The sequence below is a fragment of the Periophthalmus magnuspinnatus genome, chromosome 9 (genome assembly GCF_009829125.3).
Source record: "Periophthalmus magnuspinnatus isolate fPerMag1 chromosome 9, fPerMag1.2.pri, whole genome shotgun sequence".
NCBI classification, from domain to species: Eukaryota; Metazoa; Chordata; class Actinopteri; order Gobiiformes; family Gobiidae; genus Periophthalmus; species Periophthalmus magnuspinnatus.
The window spans coordinates 22873934-22899025 of NC_047134.1; the positions used below are offsets into that span (position 1 = coordinate 22873934).

Below are 25092 nucleotides of genomic sequence, written 5' to 3' on the forward strand. Positions count from 1 at the left end.
GCTCACAAGAGTCATTTTTAACATTTCTATTAAGACCTTATGGTAACTGTAAAGCTAATGGAGACGTTCTCTGAGAGGTCATGTTTGAAACGCCACAGTGCTGTAGTGTGAAAGTGGCAGTCCCTCACCAGCTCATGTTTATTTCAAACCCTCACGGCCTCTAGTGCTTCATTACTCATCGAACTCAGGCTTGCTCTTTGTTCTGACAGCTCCCCGGGTCTGTGCAGCACATGTCTTACTGAAGATGTTAGCCCTGAGCGTCGTTAGCTAACGGAGCTGAACCCATGCAACTTAATACCACAGTTTCCATACACCTTTAGAAGGAGTTGTGATGTAAACCATAGACTCTATAAAGAAGTTGACAAAGTGACTGAAAGTGACCTGTTGCTAACACTACTTCAGGGAAAGAAGGTGCCTGATTTGTCAGTTTTTATGTTCATATCTTGAATTATGGACACAATCGTGAAATAAAAACCCCAGGATCACGTCGAGCAGGTTATTACGAACATTTTAAGACCAAAATGACGACGCCGGACATCAGCAGTTACAGAGAAACTGGTGATGGGTTTTCAGTGTAAAGGGAATTGGAACCAGAGTCGATAGAGCCGTAAAAGTGCCAGCTCGCAGGTTAGGTATGTAATTTATATCTGCAGTCTATGGATGTGACCGATTAACTTAAATCTCATATTCGACGTAAGTTCAGATGCTATACTTTCTTTTATGGGAACTTTTCTGGCTTAAAGCGATGGTTATAACCTCAGTCGGAGATAAACTAGAAAATCTGATTTGATTTGTTTGTGAGGTAACGCTCCACAGAGAAAGAGGAGGAGGGAGAGGAGAAGAGAGCGGAGGAGAGAGAGAGAGGAGTTTGATATATATCGCTGAAGTGAATATCAACAATAAACGACAATATTGAAACTAATTTATGCCACTAACACAAATCCCAAGAGCAGATTTACACCACAAAAACTATTCTAAATCTACAATATTGTTCAAAATCGTTAGCTGAAATGAAACACTGAATGAAACACTTAAGTCGTTAGTTTTCATCTGTAATGAATCATATACGTTATTAGTTAAATTTTTTACAGCTTAAATCTTATCATATTGCCAAAAAATAACCACAAATTTGCCAGTAGTGCAAAGAAGAAGTACACATGATAAATACTGACCCCAAAAATGTAGTTCCAGCTTATATACTGAATGATAAGTGGATATAGTGAATGCCGTGGTGGAACCTCCTTGTCAAAGTCTGATCTCTTCAAATCACTTATCTGATCTGTAGCTTGTCCTGGTGGTATCGTCTACTTTCCCTAATGGAGCTAGTTAAGATTAATGCCATACTGTAAAACATTCTAGGCAAAGCAATAACATTTCCGTGGAGACCATGAGCAGGTGGCCGACACTCCACTAGAAAAGTTACATAATGCCAAATCCTGCACATATCACCGGTTAAGAAAACAAAACTGGAGAAGGAAGTGCGGGCGTCACAGTGGGCGTACCTGTGGCGGTGAAAACGGGGGTAGATCAGGAAAATGGCGTCTTGAAAATAAGTGATTAAAGATTACTCAAACATGACTCAACATCACTCAAAATACAACTTCAGAGGCTCAATGAGAAGAAACAACTAGAACATGATTAAAAGCTCTGAAAAGTCCAGTTTGGATGATAGGTCTGATTTAATGAAGCCAAGTAAGATTAACGCCATGCTATTAAAACATTCAAGCCAAAGCTGTTACATTTCCATGGAGACGATGAGCAGGTAGCAGACACCTTAAGAGAAAAGTTACACAAAAATATTAAAACTGGATGTTGTATTAGTAGATTGTGTGTTTATGTTTTGAATTTGTGCTTGTAGGAAACATAAGCCGTTCTCAAAATGGCCCGTCTGTTTTCCTGGACTCTTGTGTCTGTGCGAATTGCTGTGTGAATTCAAAGTGAGGATTAGTATCAAAACACCCTGGACTCTTACTCTATGTACTGCACCTCCTTTGGGCGTCACGTTGCCAGGACTTTTACGTCACCATGAACTTGGAATTATCACACTTATCTTTTTGTGTTTTTCACCCCGTTCTCTTTCTCCTCTTCGCAGACAGTAAACCAGAGAGTTTGGAAGCTCACAGGATCAAGACGGCGTTCTTCACACACCCCACACTCGCTGAAATTGGGCGCAGGCTGGTCTCGCACTACCTCCTGCTCACCGAGGAGGAGCTGGCCATGTGGGAAGAGGACCCAGAGAGCTTCGGTAATAACTAGACCAATCTGTTCTACTCACCTCTCTGCTGTTGTCAAGTTGTGATAAGAAAAGTTTAGTTTATAAGGTCAAAACTAAATCTGAACGTTTGTCAATGAGTATGTAGATGTCTAAAGTCTGACACCATAGACTGTATAAAGAAGTGGACTAAGTTTGACTCCTGTCGAATGAAGCTCACGAACATTTTAAGATGACGAGCAGCAGTCACAGAGAGAGGGGTGACAGTTTTTCAATAGAAAGTGAATTAGAGCCAGAGTTGATGGAGTCGGAAGCGCGTCCATGCTCACTTCCTCTTTGGAACATGGCGGCGAGCAGGTTAGCTATGTGCATTTATATACACCGTCTGTGATTCCTGACAAAAACATGAATCACTTCCATGTCATGTAATTCAGGTGAAATTTTGAAACAATGTTGTAAAATATGTTGTTTAAAACTACATTGTGTAAATTTCTGGAGGTTGCATGTTACCTTTATGATCACATGGAAATAGAAAGATAAAACCATACACTGGGACATTCTCTGTGGACATAAATGGGCTTAATAATGCATAATGTGGGACTTTATAGCTAAAGGAACAACATGGAAACAGTCAGGTGTGTGGAGATGGAACCCCACTCCCAGCTCACATGTTTCAAAAAAATAAAATAAAAAACTATATCCTTGTATTTTAGTCTATTTTAGTCTAAAAAGTTACATACTGTGGCTACTACTACATTACTTGACTATATGTTTACATTTAGTTTACGTTTTGCTTGATTCTTATTCCATTAAACTTTTTAACTTTAATATTTTGCAAACACCCGAATGCACAATAGTCTTTAAAACCCAGTGAAAACACACTTATACAAATGGGTTTTGTTTATGATTATTTCAGTGACCTTTATTTAAATTTCTAGGGGCAGGTCTTGTCAGAATATAAATTAGTTATGTGAGATTCAGGCCTTTTCGATTAGATTTTTTCTTTCTTATTAAAATCTAAAAATAAAAAATAAAAAAAAAGCACGAAGATAAATTATAGAATTTTAATCATTGCCATTTTTCTATTAAAAAAAAGTCAAATTTCTTTCTCAGTCTGACTCCAAACCACATTTTTACAGATAGAGGATTGGCTGTAAATCCCTTGATTAAAAAGACTCAAAGATATCATTCACAATAAGAAATGACTGAATCCTGATTAAAATTTGATTAAATTCACTGACCTTTGTGAAAATCATTGTTTTGTCTCAATAGCAGCAGCAGAGAGAACTTCAAGGACCCTTATGCATTGCTCTATTTCCATCACCAACATATATGTTTTGGGACTCAATATTTATCATTTGTACATTTTCTTTGCAAAAATTTGGAGAATTTTGTTATTTTTGTCGTAGTATAAGATTTGAGCTGTAGAAGCTTGAATAAGTCACTTTTATGGCTTATTGCTTTCTGCTGTTTATTTGTTACAGCTCATGGCTTTTAATGATACTGTCTATTTAAAAGTTTGTCAGTCCTTTTCTTTTTACAGCCTTTGGTAAGAACTAAATGAGTGTGACTTCACTCGTAGCGTTTGGCTCTAGTCAAATGAAGCTCATCAGGGCTCGCAGTTATAGGGCCGAATTTTTAGCGCAGTTCCACGTTTGGAATCGTAACCACGAGTATCATAGCAACCAAAGAGCCAATCTGGAGCCAGGCTGTTGATTTAGCACACCGCTGATATAGCAGGAAACGGGTGCTCAGCAATGCTGTCAGTCAAACCTATTGCTAATTTTTGCTAATGATAACCTATGTCTTGTTTTTGTTTATTTGTAAAGGGATAGCAGGGTGTTAATTTACACTTAAGAATGTAAATATGTAAAGTTATAGCTAATGTGGCTAATTTCCATCTTCAGTCCCATTTATTATATATATTCTTTTGTATTTCTTGGTTTGTTTGGGATTCGACTAGATTTTTGTATCATTTAAAGGTCCCATATAACATAAATTGAGCTTTAAGCAATGATATAATACTGTTACCTCCTCAAAAACATACTTGGAGTTGTGTTTTGTTTCATTCACACATGTTTGAATAATCCTTTATTATTAGTCTGGCTACATCTTCAAAGCTCAAAATGCTCTGTTCCACCTCGTCATTTCATGAAGTGGTAGTTTTCAAGTTAACAGCTCCTTTGCCTTTAGTTCAGTAGAGACGGGCAATTCCACAGCTGAAATTATCCAAATGATTCGAGTGAAGGTGTATGGAGTTTAAAAACACAGTGGAGTGCTTCCTTTATTAAGTAAGTGTTTTCCATGGCCTAAATCTGCAGGGTTTGTGTGTTAGACCTGGAGTGGTGTTTTGTTTCATGGACACAAGTTTGTTTGTGATGAGGAAACTTTATAACAGATCAGAACATGTCGTAATATTGGCTCTTTAAATATTTAAAAACTCTCTAGATTCTCATCCTCTTTGTCTTCTTCTTCTCAGCTGTCGAAGAAACCGGCGGTGACTCCTGGAAGTACAGTTTGAGGGTAAGTCAAAACACAGCTTTGCAACAATACCCAATTTGGCTCATTCGCATTTCTCACATCTGTTGAAATATTCATGTGTTCTTCTCAGCGGGGGCCATATTTACTTATATATATATTCTGCAGAGTTTAGTTCAGAGGCAGCGAGTAGTTTTAGACATCTCCACGCTCTCGGCGGTCCCCCGGGTTCTAGCCTTCAGATCCCAGGCAGCTCTGGCTTATCTTCAGCTGTTTGAGTCAGGGCATAATCTCCCATCCACTTTTTCCTTTATTTGATTATTTTTTTTAAGTCAATCCCTCCTCCCCCTCCTCCACTCTGCGATTCATTTAATGCCATGACAAACCTGCCCCCTACTGTTTTGAGGAGCACTGCTGTTTCGGAAACTTGTTTATTAGCTGCAGATTTTAACAGGATTTCTACATTAATACCTGTGAAATACTCATGTTTGATTAGAAATGAGACGTATTATACTGGTTTTAATGTTACTGTATCGATTAAAGATCGACTGGTATGCGTTTTTAATGTTTTTTTATATGAATCCAAAGCAGCTGATGACTTTATCTTATTTGAATTTAGTACAAACTCATTCACAACCTTGTCAAACTGGATCAGAGAACACTGTAAACACATTTTGACAGTTCCCTCTCCAGACTCTACTACCATCTTGTCCATTAGAACCTCCCTCCATCCATTCAATTTTTTTCTTCCTCTTATCTGGGGAAGGCTCAAGGGTTCAGCAGTCCAAGCAGGGAATTCCAGACTTGCCACTCCCCAGACACTTTCGCCAGCTCCTATGATAGGACGCAGAGGGGTTCCCATAGTTTCTCCAACGATTCCTGGGTCCATCCTTGGTCTACTGGAGGAAACTCATTTAACCACTTGTATCCGCCACCATGTGCTTTTGGTCGTTACCCAAAGCTCAGGATATAAGTGAGGGTAGGATGAGAGATCTCAAGTTGGGCTAAAGTGGGGCTAAAGTGGGGCTAAAGTGAGACTAAAGTGAGACTAAAGTGAGACCAAAGTGAGACCAAAGTGAGACCAAAGTGAGACCAAAGTGAGATTAAGTGAGATTAAGTGGGACTAAAGTGGGACTAAAGTGGGACTAAAGTGGGACTAAAGTGGGACTAAAGTGGGACTAAAGTGGGACTTAAGTGGGACTTAAGTGGGACTTAAGTGGGACTTAAGTGGGACTTAAGTGGGACTTAAGTGGGACTTAAGTGGGACTAAAGTTGGACTAAAGTTGGACTAAAGTGGGACTAAAGTGGGACTAAAGTGGGACTAAAGTGGGACTAAACCGGGACTAAAGTGGGACTAAAGTGGGACTAAAGTGGGACTAAAGTGGGACTAAAGTGGGACTAAACCGGGACTAAACCGGGACTAAACCGGGACTAAACCGGGACTAAACCGGGACTAAACCGGGACTAAACCGGGACTAAACCGGGACTAAACTGGGACTAAACTGGGACTAAACTGGGACTAAACTGGGACTAAACCAGGACTATTATTTTAGGTTTGAGTAACAAAAGGTGAAATAAAATGTCCATGAATCCCTTAAAATTCCTGAATAATGCTTAATATAGGATAAGGCTAAACTAAGTTGGATATTTCAGGCAAATTATGTAATTCTGACGTGGCAGTATGAATGACTGTTAAGCAGTTACCGCGGTGACACAATGACCAGATTCGCAAACACATTTTGATACATTTTTTAGACTCAAGACAAAATACAAAATGGATTTAAACAGCACTTTTTTCAGGAACCTATGGTCAATACAAACATTTTAATTTAAACACACCCACATTTGGTTAATTTACAGCACACAGATATAAGAACCACATTTCAGACCATGTTCACTCTAGATTAAACCAGAGTTGGGTTTTAAATGACAAGCCTCCACGGTGAGAGAACATTTGTTTACAGAAATTGTAATAAGTTAACTGCAGCCTTTTTGACTTGCTAATTGTGGCCTTTCAAATTATCGTTTGCAATTAATCTCACATCCCTAATTCAGGACCTTAGAGCTTTTTGTGAAGGCTTAAAACTTAATAGAATTTTAATTAAATCGAGATCCAGGCTTTTCTAATTGTTAATGATCATCTTGGGTTGTTTTAATCAAGAGGTTTACAGCTCGTCCTCTGTCAGTAAAAGCATGTGTTTTGAGCACAGTTTAGACTTTGGAAGAATAAACTTTTTTTTTCCTTTTTTTCATATATACAAGTCTTGTTTATCTTCCTAAAATTAAGATCAGAATGGGTTATTGGTAATAGGTGACATCCATAGACTCTATATATAGCATGAACATTCCGCTCCATCGATCCAATTCACTTTCTATTGAAAAACTGTGGCCTCTCTCTCTAATTGCTGCTGTCAACCTCATTATTTTGGTCTTAAAATGTTCGTATTAACCTGCTCTACGTGATTCTGGTATTTTTATTTTGGTATTGTGTCTCTAAATCAAGATACGAACATTAATTAAAGAAAGGCATATTACCTCCAACAGCCTCCAGTTTGTCCTCAATGAATTGTCTTTTTGAGCAGACAAAGTGAAAATATGAAGTTATGGATACATTTTTCTATATCACATTTAAAACAATTTCAGCTGACCAAAATGCTTCACATAAAAGTCAACAAAAACATATATACAGATAACACAATACATAGGAAAAGAACAATAAAATGCCAAAATATAAAGTGTAACTAGTATTAGATGTCAGGGAGAAGAGGTGAGTTTTCAGCAATAACTCCCTCAAATAAAGAGGACACATAAAGTGCACACATTTAAACACAGTAACATAACATTTTGAATTGATCTGATATGGGAGTCTTAGCTTTTGTGAGCAGACGAGCTGCAGCGTTGTGGACATTCTGTAAGTGCTGCAGAAAGCCCTGGCCAGCCGCACAGACAAAGAGTCACAATAAGACATATGCCATGTTACAAATGTATGGATCGCTTTTTCAGCTAAAAGAAGCTGGCCTTTATCTTTGGCTCTCTATTTTAAACCATAAAACACATAATATGTATTTTAGAATTAAACACTATCTATTCAGAAGCGTTGTTTTTTCTTTCCATTTGCGTCTGCTCCTGACCTGGTCATCGACACATACAGTCCAGGGCAGTGCTTAAACTAGAACATACATAAAATGTCACTCTTGGTTCATTGGTTCCATGGCCACCAATTGTAATGGCTAATTAGAGATGACCCCCTGCTCTCCATACAAAAGAACCGAGTGACTCATTCGCTGACCTCATTTAACCTTTGACCTCAAGTATAAACATACAATTGCGCATGTGCACTGACATGTTGACTCAGTGTAAGCAGTGATATAGATTTTGTGTAAGATCTATATATAAACTTCAATAGAAAAACATACAGAAAACACTGGAATATGCTGTAGCCAATGCATTGACTTTTGTAGAGGTCAAGTGTCTGTTTATCTCCCAGTGTCTGATCTATGAATAAATATTTTGCTGTGTGAAATTACCAAGCCTCATTTGAATAATTTTATCATACACATATTTTGGAATAAATATATCAGTTAATGCGTACTGGACGGGTTCAAGGTCCCATATTGAGCTCTTTTCTGATCTATGTTATGTTGTGTTTCCTCACCACAAACCAAACATACCTGAAATTGTTTTGTGAATGAAGCAAATCTTTAACACACAATCCCTGCGTAGTATTTAGTTTCTACAAAACAGAAAACTCCGTTCCACCTTCTGATATGGTAATACAGAAAGTGCTCCATTGTGTTTTTAAACTCCATACACCTTTACTAAAATCACTTGGATAATTTCAGGCCTGGAAGTGTCAATCTCTACTGAAATAAAGCTAAAAGGAGCTGCTAACTTGAAAACTACTGCTACATGACATCACAAGGTGGAACAGAGCATTGTGAACTTTGAAGATGTAGACAGACTAATTATAAAGGGTTATTTATACATGTGTGAATGAAACAAAAACAACATTAACATTTAACAACATTATAACATGGCTTAAAGCTCACAATAGTCAATTTTGCACATTATAGGACCTTTAAAGATTACATAAACATTTGCTTGTTTTTTAGACTAAGGGCAAAGATTGATTGGACTATAGGGGGCACTGTAGTGTTGTTTTATAGAGCGTATTAAAAAAGAACGGCGCTTCACAGGTGCAGTATCACAAAAATTCAACTAACAACAACATATTGGTTTGGCTTTAATCCCCCTGTAGTCCTGTGGTGTTTTCAGGCTTTTGTTTTTATTTATTTATTTATTTTGGGGGTTTTGTTCATTTACGTGTTTGCCCTTTCTTCTCTGTATTTTCAGCCCTGCACAGAAGTTTTGTTTCTGGACATCTTTCACAACTACAGCCAGACTCTGACCCCGGTGCTGCTCGAGATGGTGCAGAATCTACAAGGTCATTCACTTATTTTATTTTATAAAGTAGCACATAGTAGTTTGTCCACTGATCCGAAGCTTACTGCCTACACTGGTGTATGAATGTGTGTGTGAATATGTGTGTGAATATGTGTGTGTGTGAATGGGTGTATGAATGTGTGTGTGAATGGGTGTGTGAATATGTGTGTGAATGTGTGTGTGAATGGGTGAGTAGTTCCTTGATGTAAAGAGCATTGAGTGCCTTGAAGGTGGAAAAGCGCAATATAAAAATGTGACCAGTTACCAGTTTTAGGGAAGGTATTCTTAATATTAAAGCCGCATTATGAAGGTTTTCTGGTGCAGGGTCTGCTACTTGCTAGTCTCCATGGAGATACTATTGCTTGTTCCGCAGTGTTGCATTGATGTTATCTGAACAGGCACAGCTGGGAGTGGGATCGCCTCTCCACAGATGTAACCTGTAACTTTACCTGGTGGCTTTATTCATCCGGTTGTCTCTATGGAGATAAGTTTAATGCCATACTGTGCAACATTGTAGATGAAGCCATAAATATCTATATGGAAACAAGCAGGTTATATTGTGCACTTTTGCTCTACAAGTATGGCTTCTTTTGGTGTCGGCGTTTTACATATAAACTGTTTATATAAATGGACCTAACTAACCTGCTAACCGCGTCCCAAATAGGAAGTGAGTGAGTGTTGTAGTGTTATTGTTAAAGGCAGCTCTAATGAACTAAATCCTTGTATAAAAGGATTTTTTTCTCCTTTAAATCCAGATTAAATTAGATGAAATGCTCAGTTTTGAAAAACACACGGAGTCATGTTTCTTAATTGTTTCTTGAAATGTTTGTGACAATTCGTTTTGTTTCAGGTCCAACCAACGCAGAAGACTCTGTCCAGCTACTGATGAAGGATGCAGGTGAGTTCATTATATCGTTCGAAAAAGGTCCATTTGGTCTGGTTTTCTTCAAATTACGTTTTTGTTTTTATGTTTCGCCTACTTCTACTATCATCAGAAGACTCATGTGATGTTGCCATGACGTGTCTTGCCAGCTGATTTTGGCGCCATCTTCCTTTTAGCGCCCTCTGCTGTCCGACTTCTTCAGAACAGTATGCCAAGTGTGGGAAAGTAAGAATGCCGCTCGTGTCAGTTTGGTGTATTATGGGCACGTTTCCAAGAGGAAGACCGTGTAAATCAGCTGACAAGACACGCCACTGCAACATCACATGACTCTTCTGATGATGGCTACAGACAGGAAATCAAAACATGTCACTATAAATGGACAGGCAGTAATCATGGGCACACTTCAGGGTCCATCAGCTCCAATTCACTTTCTATTGAAAAAAACGTGGCCTTTCTCTCTGTTACTGCTGCTTCCAGGCTCGCCATTTGATTTTAAAATGGTCGTATTAACCCACTCTACATGATCCTGGTATTTTTATTTCACTACCGTGTCTGTAAATAAAGATGTGAACATTTATAAGAGATAAATCGAACGCTGTGGGTGACGTCGGTACAGGCACCATAGTTTGAGAAACACTCTGCTCTTTCTTATTTTTCTATTTGTTGCTCCACAAGCACAGCATGTATTTAGACTCTTTTCTAAGGCTGAGGGAGAGACTTGTATCATATCTGGATTCCCGTGGGGATCGCAGTGGTGGGTTTGACAGAGCGGATAAAACCACAGTCTCTGGTGATGAGCTGCAGCCCCGTGTAACTGTGGGCAAGGCAGAAGGCTGAGGAGGTAATGGCTGAGTATGAACAACAGGACGGCACTTTTCAACTTAAGGATATCATTATAACAGCACAAACATGTATTCTCTTTAAATGTGTCAGAATGAAATAATAGAGAAAAGAGATGGAATATATAGAGGAAATTATTGTGTTAGTTTCATTAACGTAAACATCATCACAACAAAGCGCCACATGCTGTCGGCCCCTCCTATGGATAGCTGCACATCACACTAGCGAGCAGCCCATTTTTTTTCAGTTGAACCAAAATGACAAAGCTACGCTGCCGAGTCCTATGGGTATCACCGATTAAGAAAATAAAACCAGAGAAGGAAGTGCGTACGTCACTGTGGGCGTGTACTGATGGAGGTGAAAACGAGGGGAGATTGAAAATACGTGAGTAATGATTATTCAAAACTGAATCACTGCAAATACAACTTCAGAGGCTCAATGTGAAGAAACAACTGGAACATGGTTAAAAGCTCTGAAAAGTCAGTTTTGCAGAATAGGCCTGACTTAAAAAGGCGGCTAAATTAAGTAATTAAAAATAAAACAAACTTATCATAATTGGGTATGTTCACTTGGGGCTTAATCAAGATATCTTTAACCCTAAGTTATACCTCACAATTTTAGATTTAATTCAGTTGTGGTCATTAAAAAACTAAATGGCTTTCAGATGGTAATTTCCGGCTGATGTCATCAACATTCCCTGAGGCTGTGATGCCAATTCATCTGTGTATTCTGCCTCATACTTGTCCTACAGTTGAACCCAGAAGTTTACATGCACTGTAAAAAAGACACAGAGACTTTTTTTACTCACTGTCTGACATGAAATCAGACTAAACATTTCCTGGTTTAGGTCAATTAAGATTACCAAAAATTCTACTTGCTAAATGCCAGAATAATGAGAGAAGGATTTTTTTAGACAACTTTTCATGAACAATTTGGAAAAACACAGACATGGATGTCACGTCTTTAGAAGCTTTTGATTGGTTTATTGACATTTGGGTTTATTAGAGACCCATCTGTAAATGTGTTTGAAGCATAGACTGTATAAAGAAGTGGACTAAGTGAGTGTGAAGTCACCCATAGTGTTTGGTTCCAGTCAAATGAAGCTCATCGAGGAGGCAGTTATAGGGACGAATTTAGGAATTCCGACTGCGAGTACCATAGCAACCAAAGAACCAATTTGGAACCAGGCTGTTGAAGGAAACGCCCCTTCCCGACAGTGACAGTGTTGCTAAGCACCCGCTCCCTGCTAAACCAGCGGTGTGGGCGCTTAGCAACACTGTTAATCAAACCTGTTACAAATGTTAATAGGAGCGACCTCAGAGAAAGAAGGCACCTGATTTGGCTACTTATTAATGTTCTTCTTGATTTATGGACACAATAGTGAGATAAATACACCAGGATGTAGAGCGGTTTAATGCAAACATTTTAAGACCAAAATGACGAGTTTGAGAGCAACAGTTACAGAAAGAGGGGCCACGTTTTTCAATTGAAAGTGAATTGGAGCCAGAGTCATTGAAGCCGGAAGTGCACCTATGCTCACTTCCTATTTGGAACGTGGCGGCTAGCAGCTACGTCCATTTATATATACAGTTTATGATGTGCAGGCACACCTGAACACACTGCTTCTCTGTGTAAAAAAAAAATCCTCTCGTTATTTTGACATTTAACAAATACAAATATTTTTGGTAATACTAAAACTAGAAAAGTATTGTCTGATTTCTTGTCAGACAATGAGGAAAAAAAAGCGACTGTGTCTTTTTATATAGCGTATGTAAATTTCTGTGTATTGTGTATTCATGTTTGGTTGTTTTGTATGTTGCTGGCATTCTACACCTAAAGCTTTATAGGTAATAAAAGTTTGAAAAATCAGATACTAGTGGATGCTAAAACTAGTATCGAAGCTAGATACTCATTTGAGCAGGTATCAATAGTAAAAAAATCCCACTCACAGGACAGAAATGAACCTTTCCTGAATAGCTTTAGAATGATCTTGAGCTGTATCAGAACAAGTATAAGACACATAGACTAGTATACACCCATGTACCACTATGGAACCTTCCTGGACGACTGCGGGATTACACAGATATAAGGACACATGGGAATATAAAAGAAAGTACTACCATTTAATGTAGAAAATCACATTCTATTGTCTAAAGAAAGAATTTTTTTTAATTATCATTTTGGTATTATCGCCTGAAAACCCACCTCTTCTCCCTGGCATTTTATACTACCTAGACAGGAGATATTGGGGTTTTATTGTTCTTTTCCTTTGTATCATGTTATCTGTATAATTGTTTTTTCTTGACTTTTATGTGAATAACTTTGGTCAACTCAAGTTGTTTTAAATGAGAAAAGAAATAAAATTGAATTGAAATAAATTTCAAAATCAGTATTGCGTATCAAGTCCTTGTCACGATGCTAATATTTCAAACTTTTTTTTGATACATTTTAAACCTCTAGATTTATAGTTAGTACTGCTAAATTCACAGTAATGCATATTAAGACCTTCCTTCAAATAAACAAATTAATAAAATAAATGAAAAAATTTACCTAAAATCCAAAAGCTCACGCACAGTTGGAGCTTAATGACTCAAGTGAGGAGATGGCCCGTGTTAGTACCCGACTGTGGTCTATAGTAGCCACCTGCCTGGACCATTTTCAGAGCTCACAGATGTTCTGGTTTGGCTCTGTCTGTGAAGCAGCCGCTCTGTCAGTTTTGATGGTCTCGACAGCTGTATAACGGCACCTGCTAATGACTTGCATTTTCCTGTGTAAGACCGAACTGACAACGCTCCTACCTGATTAGTTCCCCTATACCTCTTCACACAGATGATGATGATGATGATGATGACAATAATAATAATGATGAAGGAATCTAAAACAGGACACAGAGCAACGATTTATAGGTAAAGTAACTAGAAGATCCCTGGTTCAAAATACTGTTTTCTGCCGCTCTTATTGGTCTTCTGACTCACTTATTTTAAGGGCTTGTACTTGCTTGTAGACTGTATAAAGAAGTGGACTAAGATAGTGTGATGTCACCCATAGCGTTCGTCTCCAGTCAAATGAAGCTCATTGAGGCTAGCTGTTATAGGTGCGAATTTGCAGCTGAGTTCCATATTTGGAATTCAGATTGTGATTATCATAGCAACCAAAGAGCCAATTCGGAGTGAAGCTGTTGAAGGTAATGCCCCTTCCCGCCTGCACCACTGGTTTAGCAGAGAGTGGGCACTTAGCAACGCTGTCAGTCAAACCTGTTGCTAAGACTAGCGGGAGCAACCTCGGAGAAAGAGCAGCTGATTTGTCTGTTATTATTGTTCGTATCTTGATTTATGGACACAATAGCGAAATAAAAATTCCAAGACCAGGATGTAGAGCTGATTAATATGAACTTTTTAAGACCAAAATGACGGGTCTGACAGCAGCAGTTACAGAGAGAGAAGTGAATTGGAGCCACAGTCAATGGAGCCGGAAGTGCGCCCATGCTCACTTCCTATTGGAATGCGGCGGTTAGCAGGTTTGCTATGTCCATTTATATACAGTCTATGGTCTGTACCTGACTTTTATTTCTTCTTCAGGAAAACTCATATAGTCCATAGGGAATCTTGTAAAGGCAACCATTTATGAAAAAAAAACTGAAAGAGACTGTGTATAATTTTAAAAGACATTTTGTTGGATGAGCACCATAAGGGAGGAACTGCCTGGGAAGGGACCATTCATTCTGAAACTTATTCTTGTTCTTGTATATGGTAAATAGTCACATTTTATATAGAGGTTTTCCACTTTCAAACCACTCAAAGCTCTTTACATCAAGGAACCACTCACCCATTCACACAAACATTCATATACCAGGGTACACAGACACTGGGGGCGAAGGGGGTTAAGTGTCTTGCCCAAGGACAACGACAGGATTCATCTGTGGGACCTGTGGGTCAGTAGATCTTACCTCTCTACCAATGATGTTTATGTCAAGAGTGTAATTCAAACCTCCACCCTTTGGATTAATGAACAAACTACCAACTGAACTACTGTTGCACCTATAAATTTTAAAAAGACATTTTGTTTGATGAGGCCCATAAGGAAGCAACTGCCTGGGAAGGGACAGTTCAAAATTGAATACTAGCCCTTTAAGGCATTTCTAAACATTGTCTCCACAAATGGCTAACCATGCTACACCCACACAGAGGTTTCTAGCTGTTATGTCTGTCTGCCATCTTAACTCTTTCTCTCTTTACATCATTAATCATAATGGGCCAACTGTTGTAGTGGAGTTGTTTAGCAAATTGCACACTTTAGTCAACATTTCTACTGTTTTTTCTACTTTGTTTGCAGTGTTGTATTTATGTATTTTCTGTTTTTTTTTCTATATGTTTGCAGTATACAACGCGGTGGGGCTGGCTGCGTATGAACTCTTTGATAATGTGGACTTTGACCAGTGGTTCAAGAACCAGCTGCTTGGAGAGCTGCAAGTCAGTCATCACAGGTATGGAGCTGTTTCTCTTATACAGTAGTGATTCTCAAAGACACAAATATCAAATATATCATGTAGAAAGGACAAAAATGACTTTTATGAGCTTTAAAGGACTCATATTACGCTATTTTCTGATCCATGTTATAGTTTCCTCATCACAAACAGACCTGGAATTGTGTTTTGTTTCATTCAGACATGTTTAACACACAAAGCCTACATATTTGGGCTGAATTCTTCTCTCAAACAGAAAACACTCTATTCCACCTTGTGATGGTGCGGGGTAATACAGAAAGTGCTCCATTGTGTCTTTAAAGTCCATACACCTTCACTAGAATTATGCATGTCCTTTATTGGCTAATCCACCTGTCAATCACACCAATTTGAAAACAGGGAGATTCACCAGTGACCAAACTCACATCTATATAAAGTATTGAAGTGTGTATTCTGGATCCCAGGCAAATATTTATGGGGAAGATGATCAATCCTGGCCCTATATATTGGCGCAAACATATCGGCAGAGCTCTGGATTCTAAACAGTCGGCATCGGCCATGAAAAAAAACGTATCATTTGCTCTAATCACTTCACTTCTACTGTGGATAAATATATCCATTTGAGACTGGAAGGGAATCCAACATAAAAAAGTCATCTGTGTAATGCCTCAGTCATCCAGGTATGATCCATATTAACTGGACAAAAAAAGTTGTAGGAGTGAAGATGTTTCGCTGCTCATCCAAGCTGCTTCTTTAGTTCTGGTCAGATTACTGATGGACACTGCCTTATATCTGTTTGAAGGGAGGAGTTAACTAACACATGTTTGTTTACAGTTTCTGTTTGTTGGCTGAGTGTGAATTGTGCCTGAGTCATACTTCGCATAATCTTTCAGGCCCCTAATGGATCCTCTCACATCTATTGACATACAGGCTTGCCCTCTTTCTTTGTTTTGATACAGGTTTAAGGATGGAGTTATAAATTGGAGATAGACGATGTCCAAGGCCCCATTCCTGTTCAAAGATGGATTGTCTTAGTAAAAAGTCACACAATTAGGTGTCTGATTGAAAGATAAACACAAAAATGTCTTTTTATATAAATGAGCAGGTTAGAGTAAAATCATTACAATTTCTGTAATATCCAGACCTGAAACCGAAGCCGGATGTAACTTTAATAATAGGCCTCTCGTTGTGGCTGGCTCAGCTCATTTTTCTGCCACTCAAAGCTGCTGTTTTGTCTGGCTTCTTTCTTAAGTAATTTTCAAATGCGACAATGCTCAAATTAAAGGAAAAGTCCCATGTCTTGTGATGTGAATCTGGTGCTGGCTAATCGGCTAGCGTTCATGTCATTAGTGCTGTCTAGTGAATGGTGTGTTTAACATCTTCTCCACGCAAGGCAAACTAATTGGCTATTAACCTCAGTGCAGCTATTAATTATTTCCAAGCGCATTAAAGAGCCAAGATGAAGCCATGTATAAGGCGGGATAATGTGTTAAAATGGCCGCTAACCACTCCTTTGAAGATAGTGAAGTACTGAACAAAAGAAGTTTGAGAAGGAAGTTAAAGGGCCTATATTACACAAACTTCACTCTTATGAGCTTTAAGATATGTTAGAATGCTGTTTTCTCATTAAAATCATACCTGGAGTTGTGTTTTGTTCCATTCACACATGTTTGAGTAACCCTTTAATTAATAGTCTGTCTACATCTCTAATGCTCAAAATGCTCTGTTCCACCTTGTGATGTCATGGAGTGGTAGTTTTCAAGTTAACAGCTCCTTTTATCTGTAGTTCAGTAGAGATTGGAAATTCCAGGGATGAAGTTATCCAAATTTTAATGAAGGTGCATGGAGTTTAAAGCCACAGTGGAGCATTTCCTGTATTACCACATGACATCACAAGGTGGTTTGAGGTCAGTTTGAGAGAAGAACTCAGCCGAAATATGCAGGGTTTGTGTGTTAAACGTGTGAATGGAACAAAACACAACTCCAGGTATGTATGTGATGAGGAAACATTAGAATATAAATCAGGAAATAGTCTAATATGGGACATATAAGGAGGCCATTTTTGTTACCACAGACAATCCATCTTTGAACAGGAATGGGGGCGTTAGACATAATTTATCTCCTATTTATAACTCCATCTTCAGACCTAAATTTAAGCAAGGAAAACAATAGCCAGTATGCTAATAGCAAGTGTGCTAATAGTTGCAAGAGCACCCATTAGGGGCCTGAATGATTATGCGAAGTATGACTCAGGCACAGATCACACAAGACCTAGTCAACAAAATGAAACTGTAAACAAATAGGTGTGTTAGTTTCAGTGTAGTTAACTCCTCCCTTCAGACAGATATAAGGCAGTGTCCACCTGTAATCTGACCAGAACTGAAGAAACTGCTTGGATAAATGTACTAAGTTTATAGTTTTAAGTTTGAACTACAGCATTCAACATCTCTATCTTGGGGTAGACAAGTAGGGCCTATTCAACGCCACCAGCAAAGCAATAACATTCAAGAAAACAAGCAGGTGACAGACCCCCACCAGAAAACTTACAAATTGAACCTTTAAGTCATAGGCATAGACTGTATAAAGAAGTGGACTAAGTGAGTGTGACGTCACCCATAGTGTTCAGGTCCAGCAGTTATAGGGGCCAATTTGGAGCCGAGTTCCACTCCGACCTTGAGTATCATAGCAAACAAAAGAGCCAATCTGGAGCGAGGCTGTTAAAGGTAATGCCCCTTCCTGTTTGCACTGCTGGTTTACCTGGGAGCCGGCTCTTAGCAACGCTGCCAATCAAACATGTTACTAACACTAGCTGGAGAGACCTCGGAGAAAGAAGGCACCTTTTTATATCTTGATTCACGGACAAAATGGCAAAATAAAAACACCAGGATCATGTAGAGCTTGTTAATATGAACGTTTTATGATCAAAATGACAAGCATGACAGCAGCAGTTACAGAGAGAGGGGCCACAGTTTTTCATTAGAAAGTTAATTGGAGTCGATGGACCGGAAGCACGCCCATGATAATTTCCTATTTGGAGCTCGGTTAGCTCGTTAGCCATGTCCCTTTTATAGATACAGTCTATGGTCATAGGGCAGCAAATTAGTTTTAAATAAATATGGATCAATGTAATTATCTAATTTAACTGAATAATGAAAAAAGCTATACATTTTTGCATACAACTTGCTTAATTAGCTTTTTTCACATTAAGCAGAGTATTAAAAATAGTTTTGACACAGTTAATATTTTAGCAAAGGTCTTTTATATGTATTAAGTGTCAAAATATTCAAACACTATTGTCAACTGCTCTTGATTTATTCATACTTCACTAGTTTCATAGTTCAGCCTGTCTCACATTATGAACAGCTCCCCAAACATCAGTCCACATTTCTGAAAACTCCATCACTGGAACAGAAATACAGACGTTGATAATAGTTGTCAAAAGTGAAGTCGTGGAGGGTTAGTGTGATGGGGCAGAACAAAGACCCTGTACTTAGAGACCAGAGACCAGAGACCAAGGACCAGGGATCAGAGACCAGAGACCGTCCTAAACAAAGAGGGCAGCCCACACAAGGTTTGCTGGAGGGTCAGCTCTGACGTCTGAGCTGACGGCTGCAGGTGGCGCCCTGTGTGTGTTTATATATATAGCTGTGTGTGATCCTGCCCACTCATTGCAGGTGCCAGTACATCCCATCCATCCCTCCACAAGTCCTCAGTTTACCTTCACGACTCTTAAGGGTACAGCTATAAAGTGTGTGTTTTCATGACGTCTCATCTAGATTAAAGGTGCATTATGGAACGTTAATGTTACAGGGTCCACCGCATGCTTGTCTCCATTGAGAGGCTATTGCTTTGATGCTTGACACTATGCCAGTATTTGGCTGCATTTTGCATTTATTCCATTACAAGTGATTTTATCACTTTGAAAAAAATGCATTCTTATTTTGAGCAGGGTCACCAATCCACAGATCAGACCTGTAACTTACCCTGGGGTAGTCACCTGCTTGTCTCTATGCAGGCAGACGTTTAATGCCAAACTGCCATACTGTGAATTATTTCAGGCTAAATAATAACATCTCCTTGGAGACAACCAGAGGACAGTGTGAATACCTGGAGTTGTCTTTTGTTTCATTCACATATGTTTTAATAACCCTTTATTATTAGTCTGTCTACATCTCCAAAGCTCAAAATGTTCTGTTCCACCTTGTGATGTCATGAAGTGGTAGTTTTCACAGCTCCTTTTACCTTTAGTTCAATAGAGATAGGCACTTCCAGGTCTGAAATCATCCAGATGATTCTAGTGAAGGTGTATGGAGTTTAAAAACACAGTGGAGCACTTCCTGTATTACCACATGACATCACAAGGTGGAACAGAGCGTTTTCAGTTTGAGGGAACAACTCAAGACAAGAATGCAGGGTTTGTGTGTTAAACAAAACATAACTCCAGGTATGTTTGTGACGAGGAAACAATATAACATAGATCAGAACATAGTGGGCCCTTTAAAGACACGTTCTCCATGAGCCTGTGGTCTTGTGGTGTAAGAGCTTTTACCAGTGCCATGCCTCGTCCCCTTTTATATGAATAATTAACAGGTCCCAAGTTTACTGTCAAAAATTTTGCAGTAATCCAGTCTCCATCCCAAAGGATAAAAATGCTCTGTTTCATTTGGCTCTTGATTATCCATCTGTAATCCATATGCTTCCGTTGCGCTGTTTGATTGACATGAGAATGCAAAGAAATGCCATTCACTGAGGGCTGAAAACTACGAAAGAAGGACGTAACACTTGAGTAGTTAATCTGAGCAGGTGTGTGACGGACGAGAGCTGAATGGTAGCGGCATAGACTGTATATATAAATGGACATAGAATTCATTTTATATGTAAAAATTGTGGCCCCTCTGTAACTGCTGCCGTCAGGCTTGTTATTTTGGTCTTACAATGTTCGTATTAACTTGCTCTACATGATCCTGGTGTTTTTATTTTGCCATTTTGTCCGTAAATCAAGATATGAACATTAATAACAGACAAATCAGGTGCTTTCTTTAATGTGACAGGCATCTACACACGCCCCATGTTAACAGTGAAGGAGCTGCTTAAACTTTGCCTTCTTGTTGCTCTCCCTTTCTTTCCCTCTCCTCCTTTTCCTCCTCTTCTCCCCCTCTCCCCTTTCTTCCTTCTCACTCTCTCCTCCTCTTCCCCTTCCTATCTCCCTCTCTTTCTCTCCTCTTCCCCTCTTCCCCTTCTTCCCCTTTCTCCCCCTCTCTCCTCCTCCTTCTCCCCCTCTCCTCCTCTTCTCCTCTTCCCCTTCTTCCTCTTTCTCTCCCCCTCTTTCCCTCCCCACTCCAACTCTCCAACTCGTCCTCTCTCTCTCCCCTCTCCCTCTTCTCCTCTTTTCCCCCTCTCTCTCCCCTCTCCCTCTTCCCCTCTCTCTCCCCCTCTCCTTCTCCTCCTCTCTCCTTCCCCTTCTCACCCTCTCCTCTTCCCCTTCTTACACTTTCTCTCTCCCCTCTCTTCCCCTCTCCAACTCTCCATCTCATCCCCTCTCCCTCTCTCTCCCCTCTCTTCCCTTCTTCTTCTCCCCCTCTCTCCTTCCCCTCTTCAGCTCTCCATCTCGTTCCTTCTCCCTCTCTCCCCTCTCGCTCCCTCTTCTCCTCCTCTTCCCCCCTCTTTCTCCCTCTCCCCCTCTCTCCTTCTCCCTTCTTGATGTGTTTGCGTGTGTCAGCCTGAGCCGAGCGCGTCATACCTGTGAAGTCTTGTGCGATGTGTGGAGAGGACACGCCCCAAGCCCCTTAGATCTGTCGCTCTCTCACTTTCTAATGGCTCCAGGAGGTTGAGTCATTGACAGCATCCACTCCTCACTCCTGACAGTGCGCCCTGCGGTACCTCGGCATCACGCCCGGCCTGTGTGCGAGGCAGGTTCTGTCGTATACTGTACTAGGGCTGCAGCTAACACAGTCGTAATCTACTGAGGTACTCGATATCAACAGATACTAAGGCAGAGACTGAAAACAGCATTTATTTTCTTCAAACTAAACTAAAATAAGATAAAACTCATCAAACTGTTACGGAGCTGTTACTTATTTCTCAAGTAATGACAGAGCAGACTTTAAAGAAAACTTCAAACATAAGAGTTTCTTCGCTGTCTACAAACAGTAAATAGTCTTGTTTCATCAATTTCTATGCCAAACCAGGACACGAGCTGGACTCATATTTGTAAGCCAATATCTAAATGTTTCAGTTTTGTATCTTTGTACATCTCTCGATATGACGTCCTTCACAGACTTGACCCGACTAGGGCTTGAAACCTACTTACTAATACTATTATCTTCAGTAAATGTCTTCAGATTGTAAACATTTCATTAAAGGATCTATACAGTCAAAATGTAACTTTTAGCAATGTTATTACCTCATTAATAATAGTTCTTTTGTGTCAGTTGTGCTCGTGTCAGTTATCTTTGCTTTTCAAATTGACTGTATATATAAATAGACATAGCTAACCTGCTAGCCACCGCATTACAAATAGGACGTGAGCATGGGCGTGCTTCTGGCTCCAATTCACTTTATACTGAAAAACTGTGGCCCGTCTCTCTGTAACTGCTGGTGTCAGGCTTGTCATTTTTGGATTTAAAATGTTCGTATTAATCCGCTCTACGTGATCCTTGTTAATTTCATTATTGTGTCCATAAATCAAGATATGAACATTAATAACAGACGAATCAGGCTCTTTCTTTCTCCGCTCCCGCTAGCATTAGCATCAGGTCTGCTTGACAGCGTTGCAAAGTGCCAGCTCCCTGCTAAACCACTGGTGCAGATGGGGCATTATCTTCAACAGCCTCACTCCAGATTGGCTCGTCGGTTGCTATGATACTCGTCGGAATTCCAAATGTGGAATAACTGCAGCCTCGATGAGCTTCATTTGACTGGAGCCAAACGCTATGGGCGACGTCACACTCACTTAGTCCACTTCTTTATACAGTCTATGGCTATTAGTCAATCTACCTCTTCAGAACTGAAAATTCTGCTCTAGATGTATTTTTTGAAGTGCATTCTCCTTGACTTGTTCTGATCATAAAGTTATACTACAGGAAATATCAATGTTAAGAGGCCCAAAGTGGTTGGAAAAGGCTGATTAGTGCACGATATAAGGCCTTTATTATCGGTCTGTAAAATTGCAATAGATTTTTAAATCAATCTGCCTGGAAGAGATTCTGTCTCTGCTGCAGTAAAGGGGATTTGTTCAATGGCCGGAAAACCTCCGTGAATCACTGTTAAGGACCATAGATGTTCTCAGGTCAAAAGTAACTAATTGAATTAACATACACATTAAACATGATAAATCCACCCTATAGTGCTCGTGTGTGCTGTATAGTTCTAATCTACGACACTCGTGGATCATTGTTATAATTTGCATTTATAATTTGTTTTAAATCTCAATATTCATCTAAAATGACTTTTTCATTTGTACCAAAATGACGATACAACGCTGCCGAATCCGTGTGTGTGTGTGTTAAACATGTGAATGAAACAAAACACAACTCCAGGTCTGTTTGTGATGAGGAAACAACATTATAAGAGCTCAAAAAATAGCATAATATTTTTAAACTAAACATCCGGAATGAAAACGAACAATATTGCCTCCCTGAATGTGATTGATTTGTACTTGATAAAATGAATTGATAAAGTGTTAAGCAGATTCCACATGTGTCCAGATGTGAGCTGTATAAACTCTCATGGTTGGGCTTTCCCAGCGGTCAGAGCACGGCTGCTGTCTGAAAGAACCTACTTCAGAAGATGAGTCATATGTGACCTTTCGTTATGAATGACTACACCTCAGCCCTGTGTCTTTGCAGCCTTCCCCACTGCTCTGGCTCTCCTGAGATTACAAAAGCCCTCCAACAATTTTTAGGACACCGGATTCCTTCAAATAATAATGAGCTATCCACAGATGTTTATAACTTGCAATTATAGCTTTAAAGAGCTTTTATGTCCAAAACGCTGAGTGGATGGCACAAACTTTAACCTCCCCCTGGAGCTATTGTTGCCATTGTTATGACAACAGCGAAACGGAAATTTAAGTGCCTCTAATTTTCCATTTTTAGCTCACAAATAAACCAACAAAACAGTTTTCTGAGTACGAGGGCCATGCTGTATCATATCAATCAATATACACTGTCATTTTCTGTGGGAACAATTTAAAATTTTGAATATTATTGTGTCGGTAGATGGGGACAAGAGTCAGCTTTTCCCATTGATTACATTGTACTTTACCGTGAAATATCTACAAGTCTCATATATAAGCATAGACTGTACATATAAATGGACGTAGCTAACCTATTAGCCGCCACGTTCCAAATAGTTCCAGATCTGGCTCAATCGCCTCTGGCTCCAATTCACTTTCTATTGAAAAACTGTGCCCTTCTCTCTGTAACTGCTGCTGTCAGATTGATCATTTTGGTCTTAAAAATGTTCGTATTAACCTGCTCTACACGGCCCTGGTGTTTTTATTTTGCTATTGTGTCCGTAAATCAAGATATGAACATTAATAACAGACAAAGCAGGTGCCTTCTTTCCCCGAGGTCACTTCTGCTAGCGTTGGCAACACGATTGATTGACAGTGTTGCTAAGTGCCCGCTCCCTGCTAAACCAGTGGTGCAGGTGGGAAGGGGCGCTATCTTCATCAGCCTCGACCCGGATTGGCTCTTTGGTTGCTATGATACTGGTGAATTCCAAATACGGAACCTGGCTCCACATTTGCTCCTATAACTGCTAGCCTCGATGAGCTTAATTTGACTGGAGCTGAATGCTGTCGGTGACGTCACTTAGTCCATTTCTTATACAGTCTGTGGAAGTAATATGAAATTTGGAATATTGTGATATTGGTAGATAGGAGCAAGAGCCAGTTTTTCGTCTGGATTACATTGTATTTTACCATGAAATATCTAAAAGGTAAATTCACAAATATAAGTAAGTGAAGTTTAGTTATATATAGTCAAATAGGGTTATAGGACTCCCCCAGAAGCTTTTCTAAACAGGAGAGTCTTCAGCAGAATTAGCCACACAGAGAGAAATGGGCAGCACATTACATCATTCTGGTGCCACAGCCTGAAAGGTCCCACCACAGCAAGTTCTGACTGGAGGAGCGGAGGCTGCGTCCAGAGGAGTGAGGAGATAAAAGGTCCAGGATGTACTGGGGCCTGTCCGTGGAGTGGTCTGAAAGTAACATCTAACATTTTAAAATCAGTGGTGAACTTTACAGGAGCAAGAGAAGGGAGGATAGAATCGGAGTGATGTGGAGGGAGGATAGCATTGGAGAGATGTTGAGGGAAATTATTCCTCACTTACCTTATGTGTCCTAAGCATCATAATTATTCACTATGATGAGTTTATTAGCACTTTTCACAACTCAGACACCGGATTGGATTTTTGACGAGACTGTAAAGTTAACAACAAATAACATGCTAACGCACACTTTCTGAGAATAAAATGATTATTTTTTTCAGACCAAGGTGTAGTTTGTTTTCACAGTTTGGACTGCTCACTAGCGCTCTTCCTCAGAGTGGTCACATGATGTTGCTGTGATGTGATTGGTCAGCTGATTTAGGACAGTATCCCAAGTGTGTGAGAGCAAAAAGCCCCGCCTCGTCCCTGTTTAAAGACTCACTTGACCCATTTGGAATACTGTCCTGAAGATGTCTGACTCCAGTTGATGCTGTCGTCCTGCCTCCACCAGTGAAATCACAGCAACATCATGTGACCACTCTGAGGAAGAGCGCTAGT

The 25092-nt window shown here is 39.6% G+C and overlaps 1 protein-coding gene across 1 annotated transcript in view; it reads left to right on the forward strand.

Annotated features, from left to right (window-relative positions):
• Positions 1–25092, forward strand: part of ipo11 (importin 11) — a 239648-nt gene that overhangs the window by 62044 nt on the left and 152512 nt on the right. The window contains exons 11-15 of the mRNA XM_033973089.2: positions 2093–2245; positions 4692–4735; positions 9044–9134; positions 9984–10031; positions 15234–15339. Of these exons, the coding sequence (XP_033828980.1) occupies positions 2093–2245; positions 4692–4735; positions 9044–9134; positions 9984–10031; positions 15234–15339 (442 nt within the window). The remainder of the gene's footprint in view (positions 1–2092; positions 2246–4691; positions 4736–9043; positions 9135–9983; positions 10032–15233; positions 15340–25092) is intronic.